Genomic DNA, 26,665 nt, shown 5'->3' on the forward strand with positions numbered 1-26,665 from the left:
AGTATCACCAAGGGTCTACAGCAGGGTCTTACTATGGTTTGCACCATCAGCAGCCTGCTGACCCCCCCACCCCCTTTTCCAGGGCAAAAACCCAGCACAGAGGCAGAGACATGCATGGACACAGCAAAACCAACTTAGTTCCCCTACCCTCCCCCTTCAGAGAGCAGAACGCTGAAGTGTAAGCACCCCATGTTGCAGATGGGCACGAAGGACCCAAGCTGCCCTTATTCCAAGTGATGTGAAGGGAGTTGCTCTGGGGTCAGTGAAAGCAGCTCCCCCTACCATGCAAAGAGTGGTGAAGCAGTAAAAACATAAGATAAATATTCCACCTCCCTCCCACCCCCCCACTGTTAGCATTCAAAGCGTCACCTGGCAATTCTCCTCCCCCACACACCCTCACCTCCTGTGATGTCCCTATAGCAGATGGAGTTCTTCAGCCTTCTCTCTACATCCCATAAGGGTCAGGGGGGTGGTGGCTGAAGTCACCTGGGATCTACAGGATGAGACCTTGGCCCTCCGCATTCAGCACAAAACCCAGAGCTGAACTGAATGCACATCAGTTCAGCTCTTTATGGCTCGGGCTCTGTTTACCTTTATTCTCAAGGCAGAACTGCTGTTTCCCAGTTTTGCTGACTTTTGGCAGTAAGTGAAGAAGCTGCACCAGAACCCAAGCAGACAGGGCAGGGAAACCCCCTGGCTTCATTACTGGGTGAGAAACAAACCCAGCTTAGACAAAGCAATGGAGTTGAGGCATGGTTTGTTTTCCTTTCCGTGTGTCATCACTCTGAGCAGCTCAACCCACTATTTTTTTTTAACTCCTCCTCCATGGAGCTCTACAGAGTGAACAGATGAGAGTCAATCAGTGCTTAGAAATGTTTGGCACGTGCGCCAAAACAAAGCTCACCCATGGTGCGGGGGGATGCTGCTAACTCTGAAAGCTCACGAGATGTGTTGTGCGGTGGGAAGAGAATGCAATACTTGGCTTTGCACCTGCCATTACCAAAGCATGGCTCATTTTGGAAGAGAAAAAAACACCAGAGCTTAATCAGAGGCTGCAGGGAAACAGTGATTGGAGGTTCAAAGTGGTGGCTGGGATTTGGGAAGAGTAAGATTTGCAGGAGATAGGAGTCAGGTGAGCAGGTAGGGAAGGTAGCTGGGCCTCATTATGCTGGTTCCTTGTGCCTGGGCTTTGAGGGCACCACACATGTGCAAGGACAAACACATTTAAGGGGCTCAAGTGTTGGCTTTCCTCCATTTCTTGAGTTCTTTGACATGCTACTTTAAAGCTACTATAAGGTGGAATGGTACAAAAATAGTAACAGATACTCAAAAGGTTGTTTATAAGGAAAGACTCACCAATATGGATGCCTTCACTGGGAAATGCTGAGGCAATCTCCACCAGGGAGCAATCCCCAAGAGATGCTGCCTTAGTGGTGGTCAGCCCTTAAATGAGGTCTAGAGGAGGTGGAGTCAAGTTCCACCCCTTCCAGGAGCACAGCGAAATTACTCTCACCTGTGCTCCCATAGTTGACCGACACTTGCCTCAGCTGATTAATCAGAGATTCAGGCTGTGATTACCAATTTCCCATACAGCTACACAAGCTGGGGGTCAGCGTTTGTGCAAGGGAGGAAGTTTTATTTGACTTACCTGTGATGGTGTTTGTTACTACATTACACAGACTAATTTTTTGCAGGGCTTCAGATTCAATAGGCTCTAGCCATGTCACTCTGATGTCCTCCTGCAGGAACTTGAGGTCCACCAGCCTCAGTGCAGATAGCCAAGAGCGCGGGTGCCCAGGAGCCACAGTCACCCTGAGACTTTCTGCCCCAGCCTTAGCCATCATCCTCCATAACCTCCAGCTTCAAAAGGCACTGTTCACACCGCACACAGCAATCTGGATTTCCTCACAGACAGTGGACCCAGCTCAGCATGAGGCCAGCCAAGGTAAATAGCCCATAGGACTTGGCAAGCTATGAAGCCCTCTGTGGTACCACGTGCTGAGCCTCGCTGCAGCCTGAATTGCTTATTATAGAGGGGCTTATGTTGCAGGGGACCTTAAAGATCATCCAGCTTCAACCCCCTACTGTGAGAAGGGTTGCCTTGCAGCATCTCAGGCTGCCCAGGGCCCATCCATGGCCTGTGGCACCTGAAAGGATGGGACACCCACAGCTCTGGGCAGCCTCACTGCTCTGAGCAAAGAATTTCTTCCTAACATCTTGTACTTTTCTCCTGTTCTTTTGCTTCTCTCTCCTCTTCACAGCAAAACACCAGAGAACAAATCACACCCCTGTGTGGGAGCTTTATCAAACTGTTTGCTTTGCATCCCTCTTTCTTCCCCTCCATCCCTCCCTCCTTCCCCCGGTGCTGCAGCGTGGCAATCTGTCAGGCGGACAGACGCAGCCCGGCTGCAGCTCAGCGCACAGCGATGCAGGGGTCAGAGGGAGCAGATCACTTAACACTACACCTGTTTTATGAATAATAGTGCAAGGCAGCTTTGCTGGGTTCCTGGGAGGGCGTTTTCCCACCAGGATAAACCCCACGTATCAAACAAATTCACATCTTTAACTTGTTTGGCTCTGGTTAGCTCTGGTGATGGGCAGCTCTGGCGGTGCCATGCAGGCTGGGGGAAGCATAGGTGGAGTTTGAGAGTGGCTTGTGCACTGTAAGCTTTTCTTAAGGATGAGCGTGATTATAGATTTGGGTTTGAATAGCAGGAAAACAAAAGAAACCAGGAAACAAAACCCTTGAGAACAGGATCCATCAAATCTCAGATAATTAAAACCCAAGCTAATGTTGTAACAACCCCTAAAACACTGTGGTTTGTAAACCAGCCTGGTGCTCTCTAAAGTTGAATTTATGAGTCTGTTTGAAATGTTGTCCACCTCTCCATCCCAACCACGGCATCCCTGGGTTACTTCTCCCTTCAGCTGCACTACCACATCCCTGTGGGCCCTGCATCCCACTCAGCACTGCCTCCCCAGAACCATGACCACAACAACGCAGGACACCGCTCTGTGGGCTCCAACCAGCATCTCTCACATATTATGTTTTTGTCGGCTTTTATTGAGAGTGAAAAAATAATTTAAAGCAATTATCTGTACAGGGAGGTGTGTGGTTAGCTGGGCAGAGGGTCTGCAACCCCACCGGGGAGGGTTAGAGGGGATGATTTACAGCTGTACAAAGACACAACAATCCCACCAAGGAGGAGCAGAGGGTGGAGGGCAGCTCTTGCAGCCTGGAGAGGAGGGGTGGGAGCTGTGTGGGGATATGGTGGGGGGGGACTGGACCCTCAAGTGACCTGCAGGGGTGTCTCCAGCATCTCCATGAGGAAGGTGTCAATGGGGGTGTCTCCAATCAACTTGAAGAAGAAGAGGTGCTCCAGGCACTTCAGCCCGATGGACCGTAGTGCTGGCAGGCGCAGGAGGAGTTTGGCAAACCTGGAAGGGGGAGAGCAGGCAGAGGAGTGAGGGAAGCACTGGCTGAGCACTGCCACCTGTGTCTGAGCCTGAGCTGAGGAGGGCAGAGCTCAGATCTTCCCGCTGCCTTGAGGAGTCACCCATCTTAAAGCTCAGGGCGTGTTAAAGTGGGCGGGGAGGGGAAAAGAGGAAAGGGGTGGAGGAATTTTGTATCTGTAAGTTTCAAAGATTAAAAAAAAAAAAATAAAGCCCGGCTTCTCCCTAAAGCAAAGGCTCGAAGCGATGACTTGCATCTCCTCTCTGCCATTGCAGCCATTCATGGAACACCCCTCCTGGTTCCGGGGTGCAGGGAGGGCTGCCCTCTCGTCTCGCCCCGCACCTCCGAGGATGCTGCGGCTGCACCCGGCGGCCCCGGGGCCGGAGCGCGGCATTTCGGCACGGCAGCCAGCAGAGGGTGAGCTTGCACCGGGATGGGAGGGATCCTCCGCCATCCCAAAGGCAGCGGTCCGGCAGCGGGGTTTGCTTTTGTATTGCGGACCTTTATAGCTGGGATAAACCCAGCCCCAGGACGGAGGGGACACTCACCGCCCCGGCTGCTCGGGGTACTTCTGCTTCGTGTAGGCTTCCAGTGTGGCGTAGACCTTCTCCCGCAGAGACTCCACTTCGGAGGGGCTGGACAGGCCCTTGGCGTCTGGACAAGAGAGTCAGTGGCAGGTATCCAGCGGCACGCAGGGGAGAGGTGGTGATGCTGCGTGACAGCTTCGCAACTTACCTGGGTTGAAGAGGACGATGGCTCGCAGGCACCCCAGCTCCGACTTATCCATCTGCATGTCCTTCATTTTGGACACCAGCTCTGTCAAAACTCTGCTTGTGGGGGACATGAGTGGGCAGACAGTCAGAAATGGGGGCTGAAATAATCCGGGATGGGCACTGAGAATCCCCCCCAGCCCCTCTGCTTTTTTTCTATGAGCACCAGCAGGACCCAGGGGCAGGAGCATTAAGTTTACTTCTGTTCTTGCTCTGGTTTGCACAAGGGCTCTGTGCTCTGCTGGAATTATGACGAACAGTTTGTGTTTGAGGAAAACCACATGGATGTTCCAATACACTGCACTCTGCATGCCACTTATGTATGGGTGGCAACTCCACATCCTGCTGGGCTGGCAGTAGACGTGGCACAGACAGTACAAATGTGGCTGTTACATGAGCAGAAACTGCAAGCTGGGGCTTAAGACTCTGCCAGCTAAAGCTCTGCTGATCAGTATTAGCTCTAGATCCAGTTATGGCAAAAGCTTCAAAGGGAGGACAGAGAAGCAGCCTCCCCCTGTACAAACACACCCACCTACAGAGATGCTTCTGCAGCTACAAATCCCTTTCAAGGTGTTTTCATCACATGCTGTTGTGTTTTTCTTAAGCCAGTCAAATGTCACCTAATTTTGCCCCAAATTATCATGGGTTTGCTTTAGTTCCCAATAGAACAATAGAATATCCCAAGGTGGAAGGGTTAATTGATTCCCTTTCAGTGAGGACAGAGCAGCCCTGCTGCTGGGGATGACAAACTGGCCACATACCTGTCAAAGATGGAGCCCACGCCCGCACTGTGAGCACTGCTGCGGTGCACGTGCAAGCCTGTGGCCAGCAGGATGCCATCCTGCACTGACACAGAGCGATGGGAGAAGGATGCAATGAGCAGCTCGTTCCAACCTGTGAGTGGGAGGTGTGTGGGATAAGGAGGGCAGCTGGCAGCCAAGCATCATTCCCATACAGAGCAGGGATTTCTGCTCTCTGTTTTGACATCAGATTCCCAGCATCCCATCTACACCCTCTGCCAAGCACTTATCTTGGCCTGGGACAAACCAGCCCCAACAACAGGGACAGATCAGCTCGGGGTGTCCCATTCCCCACAAACACACAACCCAGAGAAGGGATGGGGATAGCAGGAAAAGGCCGCAGGTTGGGGACATTACCTGCCCGCAGGAGAATGACTTGGTCCTCCAGGGTCAGGTCAGAGAAGTGGGGGATGCGCTTGGCCCACTCGACGAGGGTGAAGAGCTGCTTGTCAGCAGCATGGCAGATGTTGGTGACAGGGTCATTTGTCTATGGGAACAGCGACATTGGGTGGAAGAGGGGAGAATTCATCAATGTAAAATCAATGATAGTCACCACCCGCACTGCACACAGCTCGCATAGGGTTTGTCCCTTCAAACCACATCCCGAATGCTCTCATCCCAAGCTGTGTGACATTACTGACACCACACGGTGCCCCTTACTGAGCTCTCTGTGTTCACATCACTGTATGCCTCAGTCTTGGGTTCGACTGCCAGCTCAGCTTCCAGGATCCTCTCCACAGGCATGTCCTCACTGCCGCCACTCATGGACTCAGCTTCATTCTCACTGCGCTCCCTGCTCCGCTGCCTCTCCTCCTGCACAGCTAAGGGACAAAAAAGCAGCTCTTTACACCCAGGCAACACTCAGCTGCTTACTGAGCATCTGTTGACGAACTCTCTTGGTAGGGAGAAAATAAATAGACACTTCTGATGTAGGTCCAACCAAAGCGCTATCACCACCCTGCCCTCATCACTCTCCAACAACTTTGGGGTTGCTGCAGACTGGTCGTCTCCAAGCTTGAGTGCTGACCTCCAAACTCCAGCAGAGAGGAAAGAGGAGGTAATACCTCCAGGTGGCAGCCTGGGCTCGGTGGTCACCAGCTGCTAGAGAGACCTCATCTCCCACCCACTAAGGTTTGCTGCATGCCCAATTCCTGAGCCAAGCTGGGGCCCCCACATCTGTAAGGGCATGGATTGATGTAAGGAGCTCCTCCTGCTGCAAGCTTGGAGCTCTCCCACTCTTCTACCATTTCCCAAGATATTTGCTGATGGGTGAAATATCAGTTATTCACCCCCAGGGCTGCTGGGCGTGTGAAGGACAGGTCAGTGTAGGATGTATACGCACAGCATGCCAAGTCTTATGCCCATAACAGGTCCTGGGTGTACAATTTTGTATTGGCAATCCCATAAGGAAATCCTGCTTTAGGAGAAAGGTAAGGCAAGTGACCAGCAGGTGTCACATCAGTTTAGCTCGTTGTTGGGGAGAAGAGACCCAAAAGAGCAGAGCAGCCCTACCAGCCTGCATCACTGCCCCAGTATGACCACATAGCATCATCCAGGGTACCAGAATGCAGCATAAGCATAAGGAAAGGTGGGGGGTTGGGCTAGTCATGGGTAGTGACCTGTAGGCATTTATACACACTAAGTGATAAAGGTTCTGGGGAGAAGTTGGATGCAAAGCTGGCCCCTGTTATGCAAACGTTGGGGTTTTTTGTTGAACAACTTAATGACTACCCCCCCCCCCCCCCCACCTTGAGCAGTCAGCAGTTGGAGGAGTGGGGAAGGCATTTCCATGAAAACAAGGGGATTAAAGTCCAATCGGAGGAGGACAGAGGATGCTGAAGAAGGGACCAGCTCTGCAAACCTCCAACAAGCCCTAAGGCTGCCTGACAGCTCAATCCTCATTTTCTCAGTTAGATAACTGCTGCTGGGAGGAGGATGTTATACCCCCCAGCACAGGTTTGTCCTCTCACTGCCCACCAGCAGCCTGGGGTTTGCATTTTCATGCTCTGTGAAGGGAAGTCTCATCGACTCTGTGGTCCTCCAAACCACTTTGCACCTGGCAGGAAGGGAGAGCTGTGCTTGAGATTGGGTTTTTTGATCAAAGGTCTTACACAACTCCCCCACTTCCCTCAGCGCTTGGGGCAGCACAGCACTGACCATGCTACAGGGAATGGGACGAAGCATCACAGCTGCATGGCCAGAGCACACACATAAAGTCTCCAAGGCCGTGTGTACCTTCCCTCTTCATCCCCATGGCGAGGCACTTCTGATAGCGGCAGTACTGGCAGCGGTTGCGTTGGCGCTTATCGATGAGGCAGTCCTTGTTGTCACGGCAGGTGTAGATCAGGTCCTTCCGGATGGTCCTCTTAAAGAAGCCCTTGCAGCCCTCACAGCTGTACACCCCGTAGTGCTTCCCTAGGGAGGTGAGGGCAGGCTGTCAGTGTGGGCGAGCTCAGACCAACCCCAGAGGTGAAGGGAGAGCCTGCAGGGAGTTGCCTTAATAGGGCTGGCTTGTCAAGGAGAATAGGGTGCTGTTGTGCTACCACTTTCTCATTATAAGGAGCACATCTGTCTGCCTCCCAGCAGAGGTATGTGGAGCCATGATTGGGGTGTACTGACATGGTGGGGTTTGCCAGGCTCAGCCAGGCTGCAGGACTCTGGGTAGGAGGAATAACCTAGGCACGGCTACAGAGCAGCTAACACAGAGCACAGGTAAACAGGAACATGGTGATTTGCATGGTTCACCTTTGTTAAAGGGGGACAAGGTATAAAATGATAACTAGAGAAGAGTCTGCACTTAGGTAAACCAGTCCCAGCCATGAACCCTGTGATACTGGCACAACCTCAGCCATAACATTCACTGCTGTGCAAGCCTTCAGGGCATCAGGGCAGCTGTCATTGCACAAAGCCCTCTCTGAGGAAGGAAGCCTCCTACCTGAGGACCTGTCCCCACAGATGGCACAGATGTGTTTGGCTAAAGAACCTGGGCTTGTGGATGGATAATTCATGTTGCCGATCCCTGGCAGACCTGGCAAGGGCTTGATGTCCTCTGAGCTGCTGACATTGCTGAGAACATTGAGCTGCAGGAGGAGAAGACAAAGAGATGGCTTAGCTCTGTACCCCAGGGAAACCATCCCCAAACTGAGTTGAGTGTTTCCTCATTGCCCAGACTGGACTCATCCCAAAGCTCACCCTTAGCCCATGGGCAGACCAACATCCTCTAGTGAATCCAGCTGGAGGGATTAAAGCAGAAGCTGGGTAGCAGAAATCAACCCCTATCCCACCCTGATGTTGTAAGCAAAAGGCAGGGCTAAGCAGAGCTGGAAAAGGGTGGGCAGCAACCCTCAGCTGCTCAGTTACAGCCCCTGAACAACAGCACTTGTGGGATCCTGCCTCCTTCACTGGGGGATGCTGATCACCAGCTGCCTGTGGCTTACGAGGTACAAATCTGCATGAAAACATGGCAATCCCAGTCCTTCCCTGGGACTCAAGTTTCCAAACTCATTCACAAGCTGGAGAATAGAGAAGATTTGGGGTTACCAGATTTGTGAAGGGAGCAAGCAGGACATCTAAAACAAGCTGCAATGAGATGCAGTCCAACAGCCCAGAGCTCCCAGCTGAGATCCCCAGGAGCTGCTCACGGCTGCTGCAAGTTACAAGTTGCAAACTGACATCGATCAGAGACCAAAGGCTGACGTTGCCTGGTGCTTCCTTTGATAACTGTTTGCTTTAGAGCTGCTGTCAGCAGGGTAGTGAGGATGAAGGGCCATTGAGCAGCTCTTGTCACAAGCTGCCTGAGCAGAACAACATCTCTCCAAAACCACCATCAGCTCATCCTTCCCATCACCAACTCAACTCCTTCCTTCCCTTCAAGCATGCAGCCTCCTTTGGTACTTTGCAAACTTCTTGCCAAGATGCTGAGCCAGGAGGAACTTTTTGTGGTTTAAAATGTTACCCAGAGCTCAGTTATCACCTTTCTTTTCTCTCTGCTGCACTTGCAGACAATAACAGCATACACGCAGGCAGAGAAGTGGGACAGTTTTAGCCGTCAGTGTCTAGGAGCTTTGGCTCCTGCAGGTTAAGTGCAATCATGTATGATATTTGGGACAACTGCTTGAACCCAAGTCCATTAGCAGCCTCCCTGCCAAATCCCCAAAGCCCAGCTGTCTCCTTGCATTAGAGACAAAGTGAGTAAAACACTCCTCAGAGCTGGTAACATGGGGAAACTCCTGGACTGGGGAAAACTGCTTCCTGGAGCATCCCCAGACCCAAAGGAAAAGGTTTTCATGCAGCCAGCATTACCACCATCAAGAACCTGCCTGGCATGCCATGGGCAACGGGAATTGTCTAGTCAATGGGAAATAGCTGGGTGGCGTGAGGGTCCTTGCCCTGCAGAAGCACCCTAAGAGCCCCCAATCTGTCCCTGGGGGGACACAGACTCCAGCCCCAGGCATCCCCCTTTGCCTCGACAGGATCCTCAGCCCTTGAGCGAGCTCAGGCAGTAAGGACGGGAGCATTTCATTTTTCTTCAGGCAAAATCTACATGCAGCACAGAGTATGTGGCTGGCATTTAGCATTAACATTTGTCTCCCTAGAAGGTCTGCATCCTTTCCATATAATGAAACATAGCAGATACCCTTTTACTGGAGGAATGGGAATGACTATTTCCTATTGTACTGTACATGTATTTCAATAATTACCCATATGGCCATAGATGCAGCAGAGGGGATTGCCTCTATAGTAAGGTAAGATGTGGGAATCATCTCCTCCTGCCCCCACTGAGATATACAGGCATGTATCTTCTGTGTCAAGGTGATTTAATCAGGAAGATTCACATGCTGCTCCCCACCAGCCAGCTCACACCCTTCAGTTTCAGTCTTCACCTGGCTTCTGAGCACCAGGAACTGTGGATGAAGCCAGCATGCCCATCTACCTACCTGTGGGCTGTGGGTCACAAAGTTCATGCCTGGGGCTGAGGAGGACAGAGAGACAGGATGCGAGCCAATGGAGGATGCAATGACCCTGTAGGGTGAGCCCAATGCATTCACTGGAGACCCAATGGTGTTCATGGGGGATGGCAGCGCCCGGGAGGCGTTTGTGGGGGCCTCGAGGTAGTTGTGGTGTCCGTCCACTGTGCTCCCCACAGACAGGCTGGATGATGGGCTCACAGACGTGGAGCTGGCATGAACAGGGGAATCTACAGGGAGAGATGAGATGTAGTTGAACGTGCTTGCCTGTATAACAGGTCTGTTGCCCTGCCTTGTTTGTGTCAGCTTAGATGCTGGCCAAGCAAACATGCCTTATTGTATAAATGGAAAGAGCAAAACATTGTTTATGGTACAGGAAATAAGGTTACCTACAGCAACAAAACATATTATGAAGATAATGTTTAATAATCAAATCTTCTCGCGTTGTGTTGGTGCCTTAGCTGACTTGGAAGAAGACACTGCTGCTTGCCTGCCTCAGGCTGACTTTCTATTCCCTAAGGTCTCACATTTGCTGTTCAAACCAGCTGTGGAGACAGAGCATTTTTGAAGCCAAGAAATCCCCAACAGCCAGGCACCCCCTGCAAGTCTCTGTGCTTTGCAATGAGCCTTCACTTCCCATGATGGCTCATCTTCCTCTCCCCAAGGCTCAGCTCTTCCCTTCCCACCCACATACCTCTCCACCATGCTATTTCATGCATTCCTCCAATTCCAGTTCAAGAAGTGTGAGTGAAAAAACTCAGCTCCATGGGATCCATCTTCCATCTTCAGAGACTGTTTTGACACCAAATACCAATCTCAAAGGGTCCAGCTGCATTTCAAGGATATACGCACAACCTTTTCCCCCCTTTCCCTAGATTATCAACCCTAGTAAGCAATAGCTTTCATTAACATTTAAACGAGCCATTGTTTCTCTACTGGCTTTTCAACACAGGAGACCATTCCCTAGAGCAGCAAAGGAAAGGTGTTGTGTGGCAGTGTCACATAGTTGGTTGTCCACAGCTGGCAAAGAGGATGCTTGTTCCCATTGCGGCTGCAGTAAGGTAGAGGTTTGGTGTTGAGTTGCTGTTGGTTTGTTTTTTTTCTTTCCTCCCCATCCTTTTAACATTATTGCAAAGTTATTTACGTGACAGTGTTTGTTATTTTACCTGAAGTAACAATCAAATCTGATTCAAAGGGAAGATGCACAATAAAGACGGGAAAAGGTCAGCTTGCTGAATAACATTAAAGACATTTGTCAGAGTCAAGGAGGACTCGATCTGCTGTTATCAACCCACTTCAGACTTAATTCTGCAGAGGGTGGGGGAGAAAAGGTCTTTGTCAATTCTTGCTTTGGCTTTTTGGATCAATTCTCCCAGTGGAAAGCAATGTGCAGCAAGAAGAAGCCAGCACGACAACAGCAGCAGAAGCCCTTGAAGCAGTGCCTGGGCACAGGGCTCCCTCTTACTGCTGGAGGGCCCTTCCCAGCATCGATACACAAGCTTATAAGTAAACTGCTTTTCACATTGCTTTAAACAGCAAGATACTTTTCAGAACTCTTCAGCTTGGGAAATCAGACACTAAAAGAGAGATGGGGCCAAGGTCTTCCACACCAGAATAGTTAAGGAGAAGAGGGACGATTCACCATCCTTTGTCATAACACAGAAAAGGGAATTTTCAAAGTATCACGTATAAAATTTAAGCCACTAAGAAAAGATTGACAGGAAAGGTATTTCACCTGTTCATGTTTACACCAGACCTAAGAGAAACACTGATCTTTATTAGAAAGGCTCCAAGCTGTAGGAAGATGCAAAGGAAGGCTTTCAGTCAAAGAAGAAGACTGCTTTCTAGAGCCAGCCCCATGGCGTGCTTGTGTCCATGGCAAGAGTGCCATGGCCAGCGACACCCCCAGATGCAATACATTTATTCCCACACTGACCATGCTGTCCTGCTGAAGCTGGGGCAAATACATTGGCCAGAACCATCAGTTTCCAGATACAAATATTTGCATCTGACCATAATAAATTGCAATACAAATCCTACTCAAAAATCAAAGCAGTGGTCTGGGATTTTCTTTGACTTTCAACCCAGGTGACATTTACACAGGCCACGGTGGGCCTGCAGCCTGCCCATCAGGTAATGCAAGGTGACATGCAGTGCCAGGGACTCAGCTGGCTGTAGTGGGGCCCTGAGGAGCAGAGAGCAGCCCTGCATCAGGGGGAGAGGAGATATGCAAGGACACTGCTCAGCTTTGATTCCTTACTTCTTCCACCACTGCAAAACCCTGGCTGAGGGAGGGAGCTTAGCATGAACAGACTCATAGAACTGGGAATATAGAAATGCTGTCTCCATCACCACAGAGGTGCAGATGCAGAGCCCCAACATCAGTGCTCAGCAACCTGGGCTGGGAGAACGCTGCTCCGCAACCAACACCAGCTCAGTGAAGCCAGCCTGGACCATCTGGGCTGTGAGCACTTCCAAGGGGAAAGCTGGACCACGTCTGGAAGGAAAGATAAGAGCATACAAGTGACCACAAGTGTCTTGGCAAGAGCAGCAGGAATAGAAGCGCCCAGCCTGCTACACGTCAAGATGTCTTGATTTTCACCCAAGAAACAGCAGGAGACACCAATCTCACCAGCTGTGTTTGAGCAAAACGTGGATAGAAAACACAGACTAGAAACACCCAAGCCTTACACACTAGCTCATAGTCACTGCAGCAGTTGTAAGTTTGCAGTGATTAAAGCCTCTTTAGCTCTAACATCTAGCAAGCCTAGTAGAAAGGTGCCCATGTTAATTAGAGAAAGATCACTGTGTTTATGGTCTAGAATCATAGAATCCTTAAGACTGGAAAAGACCTCCAAGATTATCAAGTCCAATCACAAACCTACCACTGCCATGCCCACTAAGCCATAAAATGACCAAGGCCAGAAAAAGCCACAAAGATCATCTAGTCCAACTATCAATCTATCACCTATGGCACTTGTGGCAATCCTGCCTCCTGAGACCTGCAAATTAATAGCAGGTCCAGGGATGATAATTCTTTCAGTCTTTCCACTTGTTCTTTAGGCATCAGGAGAATCGAGAGGTAGAACAAACTACCTGAATAACAAAGAATATGCCTATGCCTCTGAGGCCCCAGATATGCTCAGAGAGGGACTGTCTCATTGGCATGAAGGATCAGAGGTGTGAGCTGTGCTGCCTCCCCCTCCTCCACAGACCCAAGAACACCAAATAGGGATGTGTAGGGAAGGGCTTCAGCACTGGAACATGGGGTGTAAGGGAGGCAGCCTGGCAGGAGGATCGTCCTTGGTTACAACATTCACATACCTGCGAGAAATACCCCTGAAATGAAATGCAGATATGTACCAAGGACTCTCTGTTAGTTGGAATCAAAGCTTTGCTGCTGCAATTGCCTATTTATTTAAAGTATGAAAGTTAATACAAAAAAATACTCAATTTCTGGTGATATTTATAAATGTCCAAGCATGTTTCCCCATGCTAATATCCTGCATAAAGGTTACTGGCTTTATCTGGCTTTTAAGGTTCAGTAACCTTTGTGCTCCCATCTTTTCCTTCCGCTCTGTGAGTCAATAAATAATGCAGCCTTCCCCTGACAGCCAACATCACAGAGGTACACAAAGTTTTGGAGGTAGGTAGAGAGACCTGCAGCAGGGATGTGCAGAAGGCTGGAGAAGAACATGCAAGATTTTCCCTCTGCTTGTTGGGTGGTGGAAAGAGCTGCCACCATCAGCCCTGGTTGTAAGCTATATTGCTCCAAGCCAAGGCCACATAAAACCTGGCCTCCAGGGAGCAGTTGACTGGGAGCACACGAGGCTTTCACCCAGTTTGTTGGGTTGATAGTTGGACTAGATGATCTTACAACTTTTATGATTCTATAGCTGGGCAGACTCCGCATCAGGTGCCACTTTAAGATCTTGGTCTGATTTGATTGAAATCGAACGGTGTGTTCACAGTTCAAGATGCCCAAGGACATTTAGACAACACACACCTGTGGTGTAATCACATGTTCTTCTCCTCCTCGAGAAACCAAGCCAGGGGAAGGAGGGAGCACAACCCACAGATGCCAACACAAGTTTTGCCATGACTTTGATGGGAACCACTCATTGCAGGCTATCTCTCTGCTATGGAAATCTTCCCAGCCAAAAAGAGCCCCTTAGCAACTGCTTGTCAGGTATTTAAAATAAAGATTGCAAGCCTCACTCACCCTAACAAGATATCACATCCCCCAGGTGACCATGGTAGTGCATGAGTGATATAAAAGTCTTCCATTCCCAAAGAAAGAGAAGCCATTGAATTTGAGGCTTTTTTTTATGTGATGGTCTGATCAGATTTCCCACCTGACCAAAGGGATCTCCAACACAGATTTCACCAAGGAAAAAGTATGCACATGAATTCCTACAGTGGTCCTTGAGCTCCTGGAGAAGATACAAGTCCCCATCAGAAAGCATCTCCAGGACTGCAGGGTCTGTGGCTCTGTGAAGGCAACTGAGGATGGGTTTTTCCCACTTGCACAACTAAAACCTCTGCATTGGGCTGCAGGAGTTTGCCCAATCACTGGATTTTCTCACATGTTTTCCCATTGGGTCAGAGACCCCTTTGCCACATTCACATAAGGTCTTGAAGGTTCAGACGTGGCAAGCTGTGGCACCTAAAGGAAAAGCAGCCCAGAGGTCCCAAAACCTGGGTCCATCAATGGTGCCAACCAAACAGGCAGCCCACAGCATGGGTTTTCCTCTACAGCTCTCCCAAGCCACCAAGCAACCCGGCCTAACCCTGCTTTGCCTGGGAGAGCTGACAAGATTGAAGCCAGAGGTGGTGTGGCTGCAGGCCAAGTTACATGAGTACACATAAAAGAGACTTTGTGGAGGAGCCAAGTTAGTTCTTGTCCCTAACCAACTGTGCCAGAGTGCTCTGAGAGGGGACAAATCAGCACAGCATCTTTCCATGCCCTGGGAATGAGGCACCGGATGAAATGCATCTTTCTGGGGAAAAAAAACACATTTTGAAGCACTTTCTATGTTCCTAAAACCCAGATTGAGAATGCAAACCCAACTGCTTAGTGCCCTTCTCCCACTTTGGATGTGAGTGTGACTAACCCAAACTAGCACTGCTACTCTGCTCTCCTATGCAGTACTACAGTCAGAGTGTGCTCTTCCTCATTGCAAATTACATGCTTATGAGCAATGTGTGCACATCCATTCTCTGACTCAAATTTGGTCTTTCTAAACCAAGCTAAAATATCAGTTAAATGCACTTTTAAATGAAAGGTAATGTCCTGGCATATCAAACTGTGGCTGCGATGTTGGCTTGGTGCCTTTTTCTCCATTGGTGGAGCAGAAACGCCTCTTACTCCCACGTTCCTCACCCAGCAGCCTCCCAAATGCTCTGCAGAGCACTGTGACCCCTATCCCTACAGGGATCTGTGCCTGATTCCTACAAAGAGCAGTTTGAATGTCTCCTCGTAAATTCGTAATACTCAAGGAATTAAGCACAAATAACACTCCCATTGTTTCACTCCTATTGCAGCAATAGGAGTTTGGCTTTGCTCTTCTTGTTCTTTAAGAACACCAGTGAGATCTCTCCAACAAGAAGTCTGTTTACTGCAGCAACATGCTAAAAACACACTTTAGGAGTCATCATCCCAACAGTAGATGTGGTGCTTAGAGACAAGGCTTAGTGGTAGATTTGGCTATGCTACTATACCAGCAGCTAGGCATTAGAGACCTTTTCCAACCTGAATGATTCTATACCTGTGACTTCTCTGCACATGGAAGATGACTGGAGGTGAGCACGGCAATACTGAGAATTATACATAGTGGGAACAACCCACCTGCAAACCAGCCCCTGCCCAAACCTCATCTTCAGCAGAGAAACATCACCCAGCAACACCCAACAGCCCTTCAAACTAACCCCTCTCCACTCCCCCCAAGCTAGATAAGAGAAATCACTTCAGATAAAGATAATAAGTGAGCTCTAGAACTGCAGAGCCTTTTCCCTAAGAGTAGTTCTGGTTTCGGCAGTAGGGTCTTGCTGGAGTGGAGGGGACCAATGCTGCTTCCAGCCCTGCAAGTGGGCAGAGCCCTGTTGTGTTTGCAGCCTCATTTGGTTGACTTAACACAGCTCCATGAGGGTAGGGCAGCGAGCCGGCACTGGGCACAGAAAGAACCCTCTGTAGGTTGCCTTGAGCCAGGATGGGAGTTATTTTATGTCTAAAAGAGCGTTGGGTGTTTCTTTTCCTCCAATAACCCAATGAATAAAAATGCAATTGGAAAGATGCTTCCTCAGTTAGGTCCTCTCGATCAATAGGTTCAGCTCATCACACAAACGTATCCACTCCATTGAATCACAGCACAACTTGAACCAGACGCACGCAGGCTCTGGAGGTTACAGCCCCACACACGAGAGGTTAAACACATTTCTAAACTCGCTTTATCCCCGTGCTCGCACCGCGGGATCAGTTTCTCCATCTCACCCCGCAGGCACCGGTTGCAAACGCAAGGAAAATACTCACTGCCAAAGCCCGGAGGAAACTTAATGAAGTGAGGATAATTCCCATACATGTTTAATCTTCAGTTCATCTCTCGTCTTTCAGAACACGACCGTCTCCTCTCACTTCAAAGCTGCCCGGAGCGCGGTGCTGCCCGGCCGGGTCGGGGCACGGCTCTGCGGGGGCTCTCGGAGGGCTGCGGGGCAGCTGCCTCCTCCCTCGGCCCCATCCTTGCTTTGCACAGCTGTCGGTCGGGATGAGACGAGCTCCCGTTCCCAGCAGCTCAGGGACGGCTCCTGCCTTCAGTTAGCAGAGCTCCCTGCGAATGCACGGCGGAGCGTCCCGGTAGCATAACCGCTCGGCTAAGACGCAATCGGATGCATGCTGGCTCTGGTACAGATCACAAATTGGGAGGTGGAGGGGAGTTTAAGTTGTTTAGGGGAGGAGCATCGTGAAGAAGGAGGGGGCTGTTCTGCTTTCCCACCAGTGAAGGCTCGATGTAGACTATTAGTTATGCCGGCCCCAGCCATGTGGAGGTGTTTTCCTGCCACGCAAAGAGGATGCTGTCCGAGTGCTTTGGGAACAGGGTTGTGCAGGCACGAGCATCGTGCTCCTGCCCCGTGTGAAGCTTCACTCCATCTGCACTCTCAGCATCCGGCTGCAGGGTGCTGGACTGCAGCCACCCCAGGAAACACAGGATGGAGCTGGAAGGAACGAAATAACTTAAAATAAAAAGCTCATGTGCACTGCATAAAGCATCACATGCAATCAGCAGCTCCCCTGCCACGCCAGAGCACTAACACGGGCAGTGCTATGTCCTGCCCTGCAGGGATGCTCCCAGCCCTGCATGTGAGACCCAGAAGGCAGAGGAGCAGTGGGCTACAAGGTGGCTTCTTTCCATCTCCAGATGGAAAATTGGATTTCTCAGCAGGGAAAGCTTTCCTCCATCACTCTGCAACAAGTCTGAGAAACATTTTTTCAATCAAAATAAAACCCACCAACCAACAGTCTGCTTCATCAATGCATTCTTTTTTGTTTGCCCAGGGAAACCGAGGGCTGTGCCCTCACTGCACAGGATGGATCTGGTTGCCCTGGGACTGGGAGGTGTGAGCAACAAAGCTGCTTTGCACTTTAAGCACAACAGCGTGCTGAGTTTAGCAGCAGCGTTAGTTCTTACCCACGGCACGGGATCTCAGCAGCTTTAATTCCGTGCTAATGACATTTTAGTAGGGAATTATTTTTATTGATCTGCCCAGAGTAAAGAGCCTGAGCGCAACACAGCTCAGCCAGCACCCCATCCCTTTTTCCTCCCTTTTTCCTTCCTTCCAGTCTATAAGAAATGAGAAAGAAGACAAAACAGCCCCGAGCTCCTTAAAAAGGCCGCAGTCCCAGGCTGTAAGTGGATTACCTTATTGATTTTTAGCAGATCTGGGTTAGTGAGTGCTTAGTGCTGCAGAACACATGCACACAGATCACCTCCAAAACAAAACCCTCCTCAAGATAAGCAAGCATCAAGCAATTCACTCTGGGGAAGCACATGGGTTTGGGGTAGGGTGAGGCTCCAGCTCTTGTACACAGCTCAGTCTATGACAGGCTCCAAGAACCAGCTCATCCTCTCCCAACAAATAGGATCTCAGCTGAGATGTTACATGGCACCAGGACCTGCTTTGCTCAGATGCCCATCAGTTTTCCATAGTCACTGTACTGCAGCGTGTTGGGACAGCATCTAGAAGATTTAGCACAGCTCTACCCAGCCTTTGAGTCTCTGGAGCCAGGCCCTAAACAGTGGAGGTCCAAAGTGCAATAATCTTATCCCGCTCTGTCTCAGAACCAGGAAAGAAGAGATTAAATATGATTACCATTCTCCAAACACTGGACTGGGACAGGAAACCCCCAGACGTGACCAAGAATCCCATCACTCCCCCATCCCATTTCTGTTTAAAGGAGAAGGCAAACCATGGTCATACTTACAGCAACAGCAGATGTAAATAAAAAGGCTGCAGCCCTTCTAATTCTACAACTGCACATGCAGCTCTCTCCCATCACAATGCTTTGGAGCTGTAGGCATTCAAAGAAAAGCCATTGCTCACAGATGTGGGTGGCAGAGGTGAGGGCTCCTCAGACAGCAGCCAAGGTGCAGCAGGGCTACAAGGCTGGGTATCCCATGAGCTCTCCCCACACAACTCTTGGGGAGGACACACAGATACATCCCCCAGGACAGAACAGGGACTTGAAGTAGAGTTTCTATAGGCTTATCAATGGAGTGGCCCAGTCTTATCTCTCTGCACTGTACTGGTTGGCACTGGCACAGAGATATGATGATAAAGGTTGGAAAAGATAGTGCTAAGACCATCTAGTCCAACCATCAGCCCATCACAGAGACATAGATAAGTCAATTCAACCAGTACTATTCTCTGAGAGGCAGGGAGCTTCTGCATCAGCTCTTCCTCTCCCAGCCCTGCCCTCTCACCACTCCCTCTTGCAAAGCAATAACCGCAGACACCAAGCTAATGAAATTAGCCCTGGAGCCCCACCAGGCTAATGCAATTACCAGCAGCAGCACAGTCCAGCCACAGCACCACCTCACCTGCGGCCACACAGCCCGCCCTCTCCTCCTCCCCAGCTGCCTCCTGCCATGCATCCCCTGCCCACAGGCCAGCACCTGCTGCAGCACAGGGTCAGGAGCACAGCAGGCATCATCCTCAGCACCATGCAGGGCACAGCCTACCTTGCAGGAAGCCCTGTCCCATACAGCATCCAAGGGCAGATAATTCCCAGTCTGTTTTAACCTCGAGAGTCGTTCAATTACCAGCACCATAATGAGGCCCTCAATGCTAATCAGTGGTGTCACCGAATCCTCTTAGGGCTGCCTAAGCACCTCCAGCAGCTTTGTTGGTGTGGGTCCCAGCTGCCCACTCCTCCCAGGAATTACCTCCCCACATGGGTGCTGTTGGACACGGTTGCAGGTGAGATGATCTCGGACTTTGGTGCAGGATGACATAGGCACCTGAAGAAGGCTTTGCCCAGCCCAAAGGGCACCCAGAGCCAAACCTGCACTGGAATGAGGAAATATACAGAAATCAGTTTTAAAAAGTGCAATAAACACACAGGTTTCCATCTAACCATCAAGCCAAAAGATGCTCCAAGCAACTTTTTGGCTCCTAAAATCAGCTGGAGAGGACCCCACCATGCTCAGCTCCTCTGCCCTGGCTCTCCTTTGCAGGGTGACACGCAGCTCTCCTCACACATCCGCTCTGACTCAGGCTTTCTGCTCCAACAATGCACTTTTTAATATCATGCAAGGAGCAAAAACAACAGGTCCACTATAATGCCAAGATATCCTGAGGCAGAAAATCCATTCGGAGCCCAGCAAGAGAGAGTCGAGTCAATTAGACACTTTCTAGGGCGTCAAGCTGCCAACAATCCCAGCCTTTGTATGGGGAAGAATCACTGCCTATGTGCTTCCCAACAACCCCCATTGCTGGAGCAGAAAGGTCAGTGGTGGAGCGTCATGGAAAAGCATGCAGCAAAATATTCCTAGGAAGGTGGATGCAAAGAAATTGCCACGTGGATTTTTGCTGTCAAAAGCATCCATTGCTCCAGGGTTGGGGATTGTGGGGGAAGCGGTGAGTTACCACAGGTGATGGGGAACTTCATACCTTCCTGACACTGCCCTGCAAGAAAACTTTGTTATCAGATTGCTACAGTACTTAGAAATCATTGTCTACGTGCAAGCCCCGCTTCAGTCCTTCTCAACACTTGATGTGAAGCTGGGGAAGTTCTGGGGCACTGCTGGCCTGCATGAGGCCACGAAGGGTTCCCACCCGCGTCCCCTGGGGCACACATCACAGCCCCAGTGCAGCCAGGGGCTTTGTTTGCTGTTCTCACTCCGTGCATCCCCACATCCGTGCTTTTACATTTCCTCCTGCCTCAGCAAGTGCAAAACTCCAGAGACAACCTGTCAATCTCCATCACATCTGGCTGCCTCACATGGTCTATTTATACCAGCCAGGCAAACATGGATCTTCGAGTTCAAGGTAACAGGGGTTATTTCTGCTCTGAGCAGCTACTTTCTCAGGGAAGGAAGGGTTGGAGGCATCCAAGAGGAATAGCATCATGTTAGGGGCTGGCAGCCATACTTCTCTGGCTGAGGGCAAAGTAGCCATCACCCCCCACAGCCTCATTCCCAAGGACCCAGCCACAGCAGGCAGGATCTGAAGGTTGACATCTACCATAGGACTCCCCATCCCATGCCTTTATGCATCATGCCACAGAGAGGGGAGGCCAACACATCCCACTCTAACCCACACTCTCTCCAAGGCTACAGCACCAGGCTTGCTCACACAGGGTCTGTATATTGAGTACTTCTCCTTAACTCTTCTCCAGCAGACCCAGCCTGTTCTTTGAGGAGAAAATCAAATACCACCAGCTTATACATGAGCCTGCATGAAAGAAGGAAGAGGTTTCTCAGTACTTTACTGTCTTCCCTAGTGCATAAAGATCTCACTATTTCTATTATCTCATGTTATTTCTATAATGACAGGGTCTTCCTGGAGACAATTTTTCTGAGCTCTGCTATATTTTAGGCAAACCTTGGAGTGACTTTCCTTTGCTGCAAGCACTCTGATCCAGCACTGCTGACCCAGCACTATCAGTATGGCCATCTTGAACACTGGAAGCCCCTCAGCTCACCCTACAATGTGTTCGGGCCACCAAGAAAACAGAAGACAACTGCACTTTTGCCCCACAGCACACCAGACAACATCAGTCTGATCCCACCAGCCTGCTGTTTGATATTCAGAACACTGAGCTTTGCTTCGCTCTGGCAGATGCACACATCTCTTCTCTGCAGGCCCTTCCCTTGGGACCCCACATTCTGCGCAGCCAGAGGGAGACAAGCACAGCACAGAGCTCAGCCAGAACAGCCCCATGAGATCTGCTCCCCTCAGCAATTCCCCGCTTGCACAGCCAAGGGGCAGGTAAGGAGCCAGCAGCTCTGTGCATCCTTTTCCTTATCAACAGCCTCCATCACCTTTCAAACATATTTTTCCTCCTGAAAGCCACACGTTCCCCCTCAAATAGAAAACCCACTGCTGTTTAAAGACTATAACTCCCCATGCCTCAAAGAAAGGAGCAGCCCTGGATCAAGGTGAGCACAGACCTTGCCAAGCAGAGATCCCAGACAGCACAGCAGCAAAGAGCAAACATGTGAAGAGTTGGCAGGGACGTGTGCTGATATTTGCTGGCACTGTCCAATAGCTTCTCTCTGTCCCAGAAGAAAGGGAGAGAAGGAAGCAGTGAGTGCCTGCCCACAGCCGCATGCTTTGGCCCAGTCCATTTGAGCAGAAGGAGCAGCAGGAGGAGAGAAGGGGAATGAGCTCACACGGGCACAACCATGCACTCTTGGAAACTTGCACTGCATCCATGTGCACTGACTTTATGAAACTTTCAGCTTGAGTATTAAAGAAAGCTCTGAGGATGACAGAGCAGCTTCTCCAACACAGAGCCATCTCTGGTAGCCCAGTGCACCCCAGCTGCAAAATCCAGAGATTTTCAACTTTGCAGAGAGTTTTGTTAGTGTCCTGGGTTCTTTGCCACAACTGTTTCCAGCAGATCTAAAGTCTGCATCCCTACCAGTGAACTCACTATCTACACAGCATGGAGTCTGTCCTGTTGGCAGAAACCACAGACGTTCCGTCATGCCATTCCCAAGTGCAGGCTGCGAGTCAGCACTGGGCAAGAGCTGTTTTCACAAAGGAATTTTGACAGCTTTTAAGAGCCAAGCTGTGCCCACACAGAGCAGGCTGCCCTCACAGCCTACCCTGGCTTATTTCACCAGCAGAGCCCTTAAATCACAGCCATCTACACACGTAACCTCTAACCCAGGATGACACAGCAGCAAGGGAGGATGAGTGTTGACAAACCCTTAGCCAGGTGAAATGGAAGAGCTGACACCAGTGGACACAGCTCTCCTACAAACATATCTCCCATCAGCAGTAGCCCAGAGCAGCACTCATACCTCTTTTTTGGGTTAAAAAGCCTCAAAGGACGTTCTGGCTCCCAGGAACACAAGCAGAGCCAAAACTAGCTCCTTTGCCAGGGCTCCACAGCCCTACTTCTCCTCTAGGAAGCTGCACCTCCCTGTGCAGCCCCATCACCTCCAGGCAAGTGATTCCCAAAGCCTTCTCCACCACCTGCAGCCCACCTTGGGAGGCGGCTTTGCTCGCCTCTCTGCTGAGCACCTCATGCAGCATTTTGGCCTGATGAGGACAGCAGTGGGGATGAGAGACCTTTGCTTGACATAGAGATGCAATATGACTGCTCCCTGCCCTCCCAGGCTCCAAAGGGCACCTGGCTCCCCATCCCTGGCTGAGCACGCACAGCTGCCCCAAGGCACCCACAGCCCTGTGCGTGCCAAGACGGCCGGCACATCAGCCTCCATGAGATCACCCTGCCCAGCTCCTGCTCAAGCTGTCAGAGCAGGGATTGTGGCTTGGTACAGACACAGGGACAAGCTTTTCCCAGCTGCCCAGCACCACTGAACAGCACATGCATGTTGCCAAGATAAGGCTGCAGAGCTGAGTGGCCAAAGGGTGGTACAGCTGTGGAAGAGCCCAGAACAGTTCCTCCAGCTGCATCTGCTTCTCCCTCAGCGTTAATTAGTGCTCTTTTGCACCCCCAAGAGCACAAAGAGGGGGACAAAGCCCCCTGCTCCAGGGTCACCCATTGCTTCTGTGGCCTAAAGGGAGCTCATCACAAAGGACAAAGTGGCCCAGCTTGCTTGCAGAACAATTGTCTCCCAACACAATGCCAGCAAACTTCATTTGCAAACCCACCCCAAACACAGCACTAAATGCCCTGCTTTCCTGGCTGCCGTCCCTCTTCACCTTGCATGTGCCTGTAGCAACTTGTTGAGTTACCCACTGCAGCTAAAGCAACAAAGATGCAAAAAAGAAAAAACAAATACAACAAAAAAAGGGCCAAACAAACATGATATTCTGCAGCAATTAGGGCTAAATAGGGAAAAGGGGTGTGGGGAATGAATGGACAATGAGGAGAGCAGGCACGCAGCAGGCTGTGCACAAACTGTCCTTGGGCAGCCAGGTCCGAGCCAGGCAGCCAGGCTGCACGTAAGGAAGTGCAGGCAGATGAAAAGGGGTATTTCAAGAGGCGTAGGGCAGCTCCCACAGGGCCTCCTTGTCTGCTGGGCTCATCACAGAGCACCCAGCATGGAGCAGCTCCTGTTCCCCTCCTCACTGAGTCCTTTTGGGTGGCAGGAGGATGCTGGCAAGCAGCAGTGGGGTCCACTCAGAAAGGAAGGAATCCATTAATCTCCCTGGTAATTACTGCCACATATGGATTTGCACAATTACACTCTGTTAATTGGTTATTACAGGCAAGGCAGGCTGATTGGGCAGAACGACTGTGCTTTAACCCCTTTGCTACCGTCAGCACTGCTCTATCCTCCTGTAACCTTGCTGGCTCCCATGAAAAGTACATACAGCCATAGTGAGATGACCTATACCAGACAATAAAGGTAAAGTCTTCATAAAACCCCAAGATTTCTGTTGCCATATCTCCCTCTCTATCAGGGCTACCTCGCCACCCCTTCATAGGCACCAGAAGCTGTGTGAAAGCCAGGTATTGCTTAGCACAATCAAGAAATGTAGGGGAAAAGTAGAGCCAGGCATCAAACAATGCACACAGTGATAACTTGCATCTCAGACTTTGAACAGCCCCAACTAGCAGCTGCAGCAGGAGCAAAGGCAGAAGCCAAGCAGGACCACAGCAAAATCCAACTCCAAGCTTCACCAGCGGGTGGACCACCCCATCCACCAAAAAGGCAGCATCCCTCACAAGTGGTCACAAGCTCAGCTCTGAGGAAGGGAAAGGCAGGTGAGCCCACAGCCATGGAATGCTGCTGATCCCTGCCATAAGCCGGTCTGTGCTGCAAAGTTCAGAGTGAGTCTTCAGAGCTGTCAAAGGGAAGATGGGGCAGAACCCAGAGCCATGCTTAGAAAGGTCATCTGGGAAAAGTCAGCAAGGGAAAGCTGCTTGTGTTATTGACAGATGCGGAGAGGAAGGGGCTGACCCAGGAGTACCTGCCTGGTGGCTTTGGCAGCGCACGCTAGGCTTCAACTCCAGGCAGCTGCAGCCAGCAATGAGCCCTTTGTGGGTCACCTCCTGACAAGAGGCTGGGGACAAAGCCTGGAACTGGCACCAGGCTGCATTTCTTTGTCCCAGGGGATGAGAGCGGGCCAGTGGGACGGAAGCCCTTCTGGATCTTGCAGCTCACATCAGCTCACATCAGCTCTTCAGGACTCCGAGCCTCAGATACCTTTCTCTGTCCTCCATGACCATGCACACCTATTTATGCAAGTTTCTTTAAGAAATGGAATTATCCCCATAATACTGGGCTGAAATGAAGCATCCACTGACTGCTGCAGCCATAATTAACTGCCAGGAAAATCGATTCCAGCACTGGTTTACCTGATATACAGGAATCAGCCCAACAATGTATAATCAGATGCTAATCAAATTTAATATTGATATAGGATGATTGAGGTTGGAAAAAGGCCATTAAGATCATTGAGTCCAACCACCAACCTATCACCAGTGTGCCCAACATGTGACATATATTAACTGAGGAGGCAACAAGAGCAGTTGCCATTTTTAATCATGTGTGACTTATAAATATGGGTATGGGTCAGTTCAAAACACAAACCAGGTTCAAGCAGAACTGAGATGAATTGGATCAGTTCAACAGTTTTCAGTGTAGTTCTGTCCCACCCCACACATGTACATGTAAGCACGTGCATCTATGCACATACACAGTGAATACTTTTGACAAGAAATCAATATTTATTCAGTAAGAACTTCTGATATGCCGCTCCATTAAAAGAATAAATAGAAATATCTTGACTATGTGTAACCCAGTCATGAGCCAATCCCCAGAATTCCTTTAGTATGAGCCATTGCATCCCTCACCCCTAAGCACAGTCTCCTTTCCAATACCTGGGCTGGTGCATGCCCATGGGGCTGAGCAAGCACTACATCTCTTGGTGTCCCACCACCCCTCTGTATATGTACCCAGTGCACAGTAGTCTCATGTAAGAACAAAACTAGGACTTACAGAAGTGTGGGAAGGAGCCCATCTCCAGGGAATAAGGAGCCTGCATGCCTGGCTGCATTTCCAACCCACGTCCTGTCTCTTCGGAAGACTCAACCATGAAGGGAGCTTTAGGATCAGCTCTCCCATCCACACCAGGCTTCTGAAGAAGGAGAGGATCAGAGAGAAAGGAGTGCTTGTTCATTGCACAGCAGCATCCTCACGATCTGTCCCAAGTTACAAATTTACTTCCCAGACCTTGACCAGAGCTGGGGTTTCCTGTGTTTGCTCTTTGGGCTCCTGTCCTTTCGAGGTGTTGCAATGCTGGGGGGAGGGCTGGCCACAAGGACTAGATGATTGTAGAGGTCTTTTACAATCTTTATGATTCTAACCTTGGCTCCTGATGGAACCAAACAACACAAAACATCAGTCCTCCCATCACAAGCACCCTCAGCTCAGCTTTCCTGCTCCTCTCTTGCTTTCTCTCTGCCAGTTGGCCTTTTTCCTCTTGTCTGTGAACATACCTGCTCTACAACAACATCTGCCATTAGGAAGGACACGGTGTTAGCCATATCCTTGCTGGACTCCAGTGGAGACCAAGCAGAGCTGGCTTTGGCCTCAGTGAAGCTGTCTCGGTGCCGCAGGGGTAGGTGATGAGGAGAAACATCCTTGTCTGCATATGGGTGACCTGGACAGACCCTTGTCTGCAGTAGGCTTTCAGAAGGCAGTCAGCCTGTGCTGCAACCCATTTGTCTTGTGTTGCAGTCAGACCCCCTGGCTTTGTCCCTGTGCCTGCTTATCTCCATTACACTCAGACCATGCGTGGGCGTCCACCGGCATCTCCCTTCTGTGTTTGGATTTTGCCAGTCCTGATGGAGAGGAGCTACGAGCAAACAACATTCCTCTCCCTGTCTACACTGATAATCTCAGGAACTCATCTCCTTGCACTCCACTTCAGCCTGTGTCAACATCACTGGGGTTGGGGAGGGCAAGGCTGCACTGCCTGCTGTCCCATCCTGTACTCCATGTGCTACCCAGCCCTGAACAAGCAGGGCTCCTC

The 26,665-nt window shown here is 50.4% G+C and overlaps 1 protein-coding gene across 3 annotated transcripts; it reads right to left on the minus strand.

The window, feature by feature from the left end:
* Positions 1 to 3,043: 3,043 nt before the first annotated feature.
* RXRG (retinoid X receptor gamma) lies at positions 3,044 to 25,851 on the minus strand. Of its 3 annotated transcripts, XM_015869819.2 has the most exons (11): positions 25,630 to 25,712; positions 19,429 to 19,552; positions 9,962 to 10,221; positions 7,960 to 8,104; positions 7,260 to 7,439; positions 5,685 to 5,845; positions 5,382 to 5,511; positions 4,986 to 5,118; positions 4,190 to 4,281; positions 4,003 to 4,108; positions 3,044 to 3,438 (listed from the first exon to the last, which is right to left on the minus strand). In XM_015869819.2, exons 2-11 carry the CDS (start codon positions 19,436 to 19,438, stop codon positions 3,291 to 3,293), a joined length of 1,365 nt encoding a protein of 454 aa, XP_015725305.1. In that variant the 5' UTR covers positions 19,439 to 19,552; positions 25,630 to 25,712; the 3' UTR covers positions 3,044 to 3,290. The 3 variants fall into 3 exon arrangements, with proteins under 3 accessions (XP_015725305.1, XP_015725302.1, XP_015725304.1); XM_015869816.2 differs by lacking the exon at positions 19,429 to 19,552 and having other exon boundaries at positions 25,630 to 25,851; XM_015869818.2 differs by lacking the exons at positions 19,429 to 19,552; positions 25,630 to 25,712 and adding an exon at positions 16,521 to 16,903.
* Positions 25,852 to 26,665: the final 814 nt, after the last annotated feature.

Source organism: Coturnix japonica, chromosome 8, assembly GCF_001577835.2.
Source record: "Coturnix japonica isolate 7356 chromosome 8, Coturnix japonica 2.1, whole genome shotgun sequence".
In the NCBI taxonomy this organism is placed as follows: Eukaryota; Metazoa; Chordata; class Aves; order Galliformes; family Phasianidae; genus Coturnix; species Coturnix japonica.